Source organism: Chionomys nivalis, chromosome 1 (genome assembly GCF_950005125.1).
Source record: "Chionomys nivalis chromosome 1, mChiNiv1.1, whole genome shotgun sequence".
Classification (NCBI taxonomy): Eukaryota; Metazoa; Chordata; class Mammalia; order Rodentia; family Cricetidae; genus Chionomys; species Chionomys nivalis.
Window position 1 is genome coordinate 161,184,506 of NC_080086.1, and position 10,550 is coordinate 161,195,055.

Here is a 10,550-nt window from a genome sequence, read left to right on the forward strand (position 1 = left end):
ACAACTCCATGCAGGCAAGGATGTGGAGAGGATGAACACTCACCCGTTACTGGTGGGATTGCAAACGTATACAGCCACGATGAAACTCAATGTGACAGTTTCCTCCAGAAGATGGCAATAGATCTACCTTAAGATTTAGCTATACTACTTGTCTTAGAGTTTTTACTGCTGTTAAGGAATACCATGACCATGACAACTCTTATAAAGGAAAACATTTATTTGGGTGCGGCTTGTTTATAGTTGTAGAGGTTCAGTCCATTATCACCATGTTGGGGAGCGTGGCAGCATGCAGGTGCATGTGCTGGAGCTGAAAGTCCTGTATCTTGTAGGCCACAAGAAGTTGATTGAGATACTGGGTGGTATCCTGAGCACAAGAAACCTCAAAGCCCACCCCCACAGTGACACATTTCTTCCAACAAGGCCATACATACCCATTCCAACAAAGTTACTCCCTGTGAAATTATAGGTTCCAATTACATTCAAACTACCACACTACTCTTGTACATCTACCCAAAAGTCACTTTATCCTACCATAGAGATGCTTGATTAATAATATTCATTGCTGTTCTATTCATAATAACCAGAAACTGGAAATAATATAGATATCCTTCAACAGAAGAATGGTTGAATAAAATGTGGTACTTGTATACAATAGCATATTACTCAGGCATGGAACTCTCTTCCTCCTATTGGATTGCCTTGTCTGGTCTAGATAGGAGGGCTTTTGACTTGTTTTATTGTGCTTGGTAGTTGTTTCTTGGAGGTCTGCTCCTTTCTGAAGGGAAAAGGATTTGGGCAAAAGGGGAGGTGGGAGAAAACTGGGAGGGGAAACTGTGATCAGAATGTATTGTATGAGAGAAGAATCTACAGGTAAATGAATCGAAAAAAAAAATTATCCTGAGTGACACAACCCAGACACAAAAAGAGAAATGTATGTATTTGCTTGAATGTGTGTATTCACTGTTAATCAGTAATAATCAAATCATAATCCATAGAACAACAGAGGTTTGACATACAAGGAACTAAGAAAAGAGATAAATATCTTTAGGAAAGGGAAATAAAGAAGTTGTTATGGATGGATGGGAGGCTCCAACAAGAAGATCAAGTATGGTGGGGGAGATGAGCAGGAGATGAGAGAGGAAATATCTTAAGAGAAAGCTAAATTCAAAGGCCTTTAGAGGCATAGTATGGAAACCTAATACAGTAGAAGCTTCCTAGAATGTATGCATATATGAAGGCGATCTAAATGAAATTGCCAAATAATGGGGGACACAGCTCCAAATGGCCATTACTTGCACCAACTGAAGCTTCTAGTACCAGAATCAGCTTACACCTAATTGAGTTTTTGGCCACTGGAATCTCCAAACAACCCAGGCTGTTGCCAAGATGATAGATTGCTCTCCACAAACTGTTAGCAAGGCCCTGTTGCTGAAGATAGCACCTATATAACTCAGTGAACATGGAGAAGTTGAGCCGGTATTTGTATAGACCATTCACACCTACGTTCTAGTATCTTTGGTAGAAGAAAGTACTCTGCATGTTACTGAGAAACATAAACAGCAACACAGCTTCAAATCTTTTGATCTACAATTATATCCTGTCTGCAAGGTACTCAAGTGCAATGGTAGTACAAAGCTTGAGGGAGTAACGAACCAATGTCTGATTCGAATAAAGGCCCACTCCATAAGATGAAACACCTACCAGACACTGCTAGGGGAACCAAGAACCTGAAACTAGATGGCCAGGTGGCTTAGGGTGAAACCAAATATTGCTGTCCTAAAAAAAAATGAAAAGGATTAACAAAATGACTCCTAATGACATTCTGATATACTCATAGATCGGCATCTTGCTCAGCCATCATTAGAGAAGCTTCCTCTTGCATCTGATGGACATAAATACAGAGACCCACAGCCAGACATTATGTGGACCTTGAAACACTCAGATCTAAATGTGATGTCTCCATCAAATCCACCTTAGGGTTCAGGGAACCCTGCAGAAGAGGAAGCAGAAAAGGTGTAAGAGTTCATGTTTACACCAAGGAAACAAGGCCTTCTAAATCAGCTTGATCAAAGTTAATATGAACTCACAGAGTCTCAAAGCAAGCACACATCCTTCATGGGTCTGTCTGAGGTTCTTTGTTTATGGATTATGTTTTCCAGCTTAGCGTTTTTATGAGACTCCTGAGTGTGAGAATCAGTGGGTCTGTTTCTTACGCTTTCTTCTTAGGTTCTTTTCCTTCTGTTCTGTTTTGTCCTGTTCTGATATGTCAGGTTTGGGTTTGTAGTACTATATTTTATTATTATTCTTTAAAAGCCTGTTTGTTTACTAATGAGAGACAGGAAGGGGGTGGATTTGGATGGGAAGGGATGTGGGGAGAAACTTGGAGAAGTAGAGGGAGGAGGAAATCATGATCAGAATATATTATGTGAGAAAAAAATCTATTTTCAATAAAAGGAAAAAAATACTGGTCTCCCATGTCCTTGAATTTTAAGGTTTTCCAGTCTCACTGAGGAGAATTTACACCATTCCCCTTTGAGACTGGATGAGTATTCTCTTCACACTTTCTTGCAGTTACCCCCCCCCCCATGTTAGGTAGATGTCCACATCTGTGCTTTGATCAACACTTTTTGAATGTGGCAACTTCCTGGAACCTTCTCTGTGTTCACCCCGTCTTTCCCATACTCTGCCCCATGCCATGTACCTGCCTTCTTCCCGGAGTCACCCAAGTCTCTTGAACTCAGGACATTTGCCCATCTCTCCCTGCGGTTGGGGAGGGGTTGCTTTGTGCTACGGCCTGGAGATGCTTTCAAGAATCAGTTTAGGCAACCAAAATTCTTTCTCTGGGTCCTGTGGTCCTGTGCTAGTCATGGTTAGACCAGGTGTGGTGTCTAATAACTGAAAATGGTTGACATATATTTTGTCTCATAGTTCATTTTGGTTGAAAATAATTTTTTTAATTAAAATATAAAATGAATACTGTTTTAATACTTAGCTGACATTTGCAATTGCAGTTTCACCACCACTATTTTACACTTACTAGCCCAGGAGGCCAAATTGTTAAATGTTAAGGAATTTCGTGGACTAGTTGTTAAATAGTTGACAGCTTAAATCTGGCGGGGCTGCAATATTCATGATATTTGCTAAAGCGTTAAATCTCATTTTTTTTCCTCTATTTTAACCTGCCTTTCTACACCCAGAGCCATCTGGAATTTTGTTCTTTATTTCCAAGAAAGATATATTTTAATAGTTCTTGTAGTGAATTCATCCCTCCTGCTGCTGATTTTTAGTATTTTAAAATTTGTATGTCCAAAAAAATTTGTAAAAATTTTTGCAAGGTACTTTTATTGGACAAAATTCTAGAGTTGTAGATTCTTTTCCTACTTAAAGTTGTTGCCTTTTGCCTGGACTCTGACACCTTTATTTCAATTGCATGTTTTGTCTTTTATTCTATAGCTGCTTTTTAAGATTTCTTAACATTTTTCTTTGGGTGGGGGACACTTACATATATTAGGTGTTAATGAAGGCCAAAGGCCAATACTGAGTGTTTTCTTCAGTCGCTTTTCATCTCAGTTAGTGACAGACTTTCTCATTGAATTTTCATCTCATTGTTTTTTGGCTAGACTGGCCACCATGCCCAAGGGATCCTCCTGTCATGGCCTCGTCGCAGTGCTGGAATTATAGGCACACACTGCCATAATCTACTTTTTGATATGGATGATGGACTTGAAGACAAGTCTTTATGGAAGTGCTTCACTGACTAAGCCATCTCCCTGTTCCCCTTCAGTCTGTTGTTGGTCAGTTCTTGTTTCTGGTTCAGTTGGCCTGGAACTTCTGAACCCAAGCTAGTCTAATATTTGGGCTCTTCCTGCTTTTGCCTGCACAGTGCTGGAATTACAGATGCACACCACCATGCCTTGCTCTTTGATATCTATTGGTTTATTTAATTTTAAAGTTGTTGATACTGATTTCAGGCTCTTATGCATGCTAAGGAGCCACTCTGCCAGTGAGATCCATCTCCAAGTACAAGAGCTCTTTCTTCCTTGTTGATTTTAAGCAACGTCACAGCTAGAAAGTAAAAGTGAAGAAAGGAAAAGTGCCAGAACCAAGATGGACTCTTTAAATATCCGCCACCATGACTTGCTACGAATCCCCTCCCCACACACACTTCAGAGTCCACTCCAGTTTTGAATCCATAAGTGGATCAAATCATTGCTTATATCAGAGCCCTCATGTTCTATTCATCCCAGTCACCTACTTATATGCATTTTACTAATCCAGACACGTCTCAATCTCATCAATTTGACACTCATTGGGACTCTCAATATTAGTTGGCCTGAAGTTTCTCTAAAATTCACAGATGGTCTATTCATTTTTTGTAGTATTTTTCTACCCATTTCAACTCTAGATATTTATTACTTTATCTTTGTGTTCACACTGAGATATATAATTTGCTATTAATGAAATGCTATGTACTTCCAAATCATAGTCATTATACTATTTCATTTAAAGATATTTTATTTCAATATTTACTCTTCATATCTATTAATGTTACATTTTTTAGTGTTGAATGTATAACACATATTAATTTTTAATACCCCTGCCTATTACTTCTGTCATATGTATTATTCCTCAATCTGTCTCAACTAAGTTATTTTTCTCCTCTTTATGAACAATATTTCTTTTCTGCATATTTTATTAGATATCAAATATCTGAGTACTATATTGGTGGAGTACTTGAAGTCCTTTAAAAACCTCTCGATTTTGTTTGGGCATACAGTAATTATAGGGAAACAGGCTGGCATTGTCAAATCTTGCTTTGAAGGATTATAAGCCATATCTAAAATCACCTTTTATACATGACTAATGAACCCATGGCTGAAATAACATGCCTGACAGAATTCTCTTTATCACAGGCTCAATGAGATCTCTACATTCTGGCTTGTAGAGATGCCCCACCTATTTCTAGCCTTGAGGAATTTGAGGTAGTCTGCCTGCTCAGTCTTCGTGGCTGCCCCTAGCTGTGGGCATTGTCTTCACGTGCATTTGTTTCTTAGAACAAGTGAAAACTCTATTGAGGCATAATTACGATTCTTAGCTTTAGCGCAGAAGACTTTCGGGATGAGCAAGTATAAAGCAGGGACAGTTTATTAAGAATTTTTTAGGTAGATTATAAACATGAAGATTGAGAGAGAAAATAAAGAGGTTCTAGAGACACCTTCCAAAGCTGGGTGTGCGTTTCTTAGGGAGTCTTACAATGTAGTCTTCACAATAGCCATAAGAGCTTGAGGCTCTTAGAGAGCTATTTCTAGGGAAACTAAATGGTTCCAGGATGGTTCCAGAGTGGTACTGACAAGATTGCCATTGATGAGGCAATGTGTAGGCTACAGGGATTCAGGGAGGACAGCTTCACCATAAACAATGTTCAGTCTTTTTTGAGATTCCCATAAATTATGAGACAGGAATGAGGCCCCACCCAAGTCACATATATTCAGTCTGTCAGCCCAGGTCACTGCTATTCTAGCATAACATATTTATGTCTGAAATGAAAGATTTATGTGCTCCACCTTCACAGCAAATGCTACTTGTGCTGGAGCTCTTGCTTCTCAACCGGTGAGTAGCTTCCCCCTGATTTTCTAGTGAAGGGCTCATTTTCCTTCCGGTGTCTTCCTACTCTTCCATATTCCTAGCCTACCTCACACTATGTTTAGTTTGGTTTTCTCTTTATGCTTTGCTGCCTAAGAAAACACCTCAGGGCTTCAGGCTGAAGCTATCAAGAGCTCTGTTCACTTCTGTCAGGGATGAATATCTGTACTAAGGCCTAGCAACCAGGTGATGGCCACTTTGAGGTCTTCCAAAGCTTCTAGAAGCTACCTGCCACCCTTGGCTCTGACCCATTTCCTCTTTACAAAGCCAGAAGTCTAATAACTCCTTACCCTCTGTCCTCCGCTGTTTTTCTGCTCTTTCTTTTTTCCTTGCCATGTTCAAGAACTATTGCAATTAAATCAAACACATTAGAAAATTCTGGATATGCTCTCTAAGTCTCCCTAATGTAAAGTTGTCCAATAACAAACTTTAATTTTGTCTTTGACATTGAGGTGAACAAGAATTTGTGCGGGTTCTTAGGTTTAGGGTGTGGGAATCAATGGGAAGCCACAATTCAGCCTACCACAGGCATGTCTGCTTTCCAGATTCTAGCCAATGTGACATGCCAGAGACATAGGACTTTGTTTCTCTACACAGACAATAATCAAAGTTCTCTCTTAATGTCTGGGTTAAGTTTCTAATTTTGCTCTCTCTCTCTCTCTCTCTCTCTCATCTCATCTTTCTTTCTCTCTCTCTTTTTCTCTCTCTCTCAACCCTTTACCTGATTAGAACTCATATAAGCCAAGGGAAGGAGAGTATTCTAGTTAGTTTTATGCTGCTGTAATGGGACACCACAATTAGTACTTTTTAAGGAGCAAAAATTTGTTCATACTGCAGAGGTTGCAATGTTCAAGATCAAGGACCTGATTTTAGAAAAAACCTTCTTATAGTGCTATGTCATGATAGAAATGCAAGGAGAAAAGTAGGATGGGAAAAGAATAAAAAGAGAATAAGATAAGAAACATGGAAGAAGAGAAGGACGAGGAGAGAAATAGAGAGAGGAGAAAGAAGAAATGATAGAAGACAGGGAGAAGGAGAGAGGGAGAGAGAGGGAAAAAGAAGAAAGAAGAAGAAAAAAGAGAGAGAGAGAATACGTCAAACTTACCATTTCAAGGAACTCATTGCCACCATAACACGATTAACTCATTATTAAGAGTCAAGTCTTCATGGTCTAATCACACTTGAAGGTTTCTATCATTGTTGGAGTAGTGATTAAGTTTTCAATACATATGCCTTGAAGGACACGTGCAAGCCACAACAAGAAGCTCAGACATGTGACTTTGACTGGCTCTCTGCCTCTTTCCATAAGCTGTAGTCATTTTTAACTCCTATAGAGGAACAAAGACATTTCACAAGTGTCTTCCAAGTTTATTATATACCCATAAAGGTTTATAAATGATAAAGAAGAGCTGATTAATATAACCATTCTCTTCATGTGACTCATAATGGTGTGTTGGGGGAAGCCCAAGAATGTAGCAAAAGGATTTGATGGGAGGTTTGTCAGAGAAATGGGCCTGTACCTACAAATGTTTGAAAGGTTAAGGAAAGAGGAGGTCACAGGTCAAGCCAGTCTCTGATTATATTGTCTAGTGAACACCTCTTGGGGAATTAAACGTGGCCAGAACCATCCCTCTCCAAGACCTGCAGCCGTAGAATCCAGAGATCACGTCCCCACCAATAAAGAATGCCTCGAATGACTGAATGAATAAGCGGCTTTGCAGATGGTGGTGGAGAAGGAAGAGAGCTTTTTTTCTTCCTAAGGCATCAGCCATATGGAAGGAGCTTCAAGCTAGAATTGTGATAATGATCAGGATTTAGGAGCCAGCTGGTTATTCTGCTCTGACTGATATGCCTCCTCACCCTCAATCTGCTATTTCATGCTGAAGGAGGAAGACTGTGTAGCTTCTACACTTGGCAGTGAGAACTGAGCCAGTCTGACCAATGGATTACGTCAGGTCCCATGGGCTAGGATGACAGCTAAATCTGCCAGCCTAATGAAAATATGATGCAGTCCCACTGGAAGCCAGAGTAATTAATTCACTTTTCTCCAGTGACACTCTCTATCTGCCTTCTTCTCCGTGCTTACTTCTCACTCAAGGGCCCTCTCCCCATCCCGCCCTCCCCCACAGCCAGCCAAGAAATCAATCCAATAACAAAGAAGAGTAACATAAATGGACAAAGCAGTCAAAGCCTGTATGTGTGCCTGTTATTTTGGGTCCAGTCCCCCAAATCCTGGCTTGCATATGTTCTATCAAGTGCTATCAACAGATTTATATAAACTGAGACTGAGCAATTTTCCAACAGCCTTGGCCTCCTGTGTCGCCTATAGCCATTTTTTCATCATCTTTCTAAGTGTTTATTGCATGCACAATGTGTGCATCACTTGCTTTCTCAGGAAAATAAATATTGTAAGAGGGTTAATTAGACTTAGAAAAGATGAAAAACCCCAACCAAACAAAGCTTGCCCTTCATAAACATGGTGCACTCGGATGGAAACAAATGAAAAGCGCTGCCACTGAAGCCGTCGGAAGGAAGCGCTCCAGTATTAATTAACTCAAGCTTTTACAGCATCAGCATCAATAACAAACGCATTAGGTCACTAGCCCCGGACGAAGTGGTGAAGCACTTCAAACACCTCATTTGCTTCAGGCTCAAGCTCCCTGGTTGGCCGCCTCTACTCTTTCCTTTGCCAGGTCCTCACTTTAAACCACTCTCTCACATCTAAGATTGAATAATTGTTTTATAAATGAATGCTTCGGAGAACAAAGAACAGCATAAGTGAGGTTTCAAGGGACCAGTTGGCTGTCCTCCAAGAATCTTGGGGTGTTGTGTCTCATCTCAGTGGAATGAAGCTCCACCAGCTGCCTTTTAGGCCTTTCCCCTCAGCCCAGTGTCATTATACTTCTTGCGTCTCTGTCTTCTTCAGCTCCTACCTGCCGGGTCTTCCCCTTGTAGATCTTCCAGTCTTTGCTGCTTGCTTGGGCTTTAAAGGCAATAACTGTAAGAGTGCTCACTGGGTACCACGCAAAACATATCTTTGAGCCCTTTGTCGTTTATTGGTGTTGTAGTTCTTCACATAGGGTATCATTCGTCACATCTAAAACAGAACAAGTAAGGATAGAATTAGCACAGGCTTCCTACACAGCAAAAGGAGAGAATTCTAGTACTGACCAAGTCCCATTAAATTCTGGCCTTAGGAAGTGATGATCTCTCTGCCTCATGTTATAACTAAAGGGGGAAAATAGATCTAGATGGGCCTTTGGAGGCATATGGAACACAGAGGCCAGCTTTCAACCTGCCAGACCAGGCCTCTAGTCCTACACACTCCTCTCCACAAGCACTTCCTCCTCCTCTGCCCACCCCGTTGGCTGTAGCAGCTTCCTTTACTCAGAACTACACTTTTCTCCTTTGAAATCCCAGGAGACCCAAATCCCTTGAGCTGTTCTGTGCTTTTATGTCCCTCCTTTCCAGCCATGCAGATGACATAAGCTGGCACTGACCAAAATTCCCTTTCATTATCCTAGTAGCATCAGTTGCTCTGATAGTCAAAGACACCCTGATGTCTCCAGGAGGACCCAGAGAGTAACTCCTTGTTTGCAGGTAAATAATGAATCATTAGCTGTATTTGCATACCAGAACATCAGCAGGATTGCAATAATGCTAACAAGTGCAGAGCACAGCTGGTTCCCAGGGAGGGTGGGGATGATTCACCACCTGCTTAAGAAAGCCCAGCCTCATTTCCTCCCCAGCTTGAGGGGATCTAAACTTCCACTCTGGCAGCCTGTCTTGAGGTGGGAGGGGCCTGCACATCTCTGGCCTAGAAGAGGATGTACTGATCAGACAAGTCCAGTCAAAGACCATCTTGAACTATGCTTCACTTTCTCCTTGCCTTTCTCCTGGGCACATTTTTGGGTGGGTACTCTTCCCTCTGGAAAGCCTCCCTTCAAATCTTTGCTCCTACCCCAATACCTTTAACCTAGTCTTTGCTGCTGGCTTGCCTCTCCCAGTTGCTGGGATAAACGCCCATTTGCAGTAGTGACTCTCAATTTTTGTATCCTTTAGAATGGACTTGGAACTCCTGGTCCCCCATTGCTCTGAACATATTTCATTTCTGGCCCTTCCAGTGTGCTACTTAGTTCCCTTCCCTGGGGGGCTTCTTCTCTAAATAAATCTTTATCTTTTTTACAGGTGTTGGTGCTCAGATTATCCATCAACGGCCAGCTGTCAGTGTGCAGCCTGTGGGCAGTTCACTCTCTCTGGAGTGTACCATCAAGGGGCAATCAAGCCCCAATCTCTACTGGTACTGGCAGGACAAAGGAGGGACCCTCCAGCAGCTCTTCTACTCTGTTACTGTTGGTGATGTGGAATTGGTGGCACCTCGGAACCTCTCGGCCTCCAGACCCCAAGATGACCAGTTCATCCTGAGCTCTGAGAAGCTGCTTCTCAGTCACTCTGGCTTCTACTTCTGTGCCTGGAGTATCACACTGACTGGGGTGGGGCAGGCATCTGTGCAAAAACCACACCCTCTCCTTAGTCCTACCACCCTCGATAGGAGCCCTGGCTAGGGACGGGTGGAGGAGGGGTTTGTCACGAGTTTCTGGCTGGTAGCCAAGTCCAAGTCTGGAAAACAACATGATTCAAGTCAGAACTTTTCAAAGAAATTTATTAAATTCTTTATTCAGTGACTCACGTGTGCAGAACCTATGAGTTGCCTACACATAGTAAAGTTCCTAGTTTATGGATATCTGGTAGTAGGCTAGCATATGCCAGTACTCAAAACACGTTGCTCTCGTCTAATGTCTTATGCTTGTCCAAAATTCTTACTGAGCTACACTGGGCATACTCACAGACATTAGTGCCTGAGAGAACTGAGATCTACGGGTAGCTGTACCCGATATCAAGTAGAC

The 10,550-nt window shown here is 41.6% G+C and overlaps 1 gene segment (V, D, J or C); it reads left to right on the forward strand.

Annotated features, from left to right (window-relative positions):
- The first annotated feature begins 9,509 nt into the window (after nucleotides 1-9,509).
- On the forward strand, nucleotides 9,510-10,208 carry LOC130888273 (T cell receptor beta variable 30-like). The segment is given in 2 exon segments: nucleotides 9,510-9,555; nucleotides 9,832-10,208. Coding segments are annotated over 2 exon segments (420 nt in total).
- The last annotated feature ends 342 nt before the right edge of the window (nucleotides 10,209-10,550 follow it).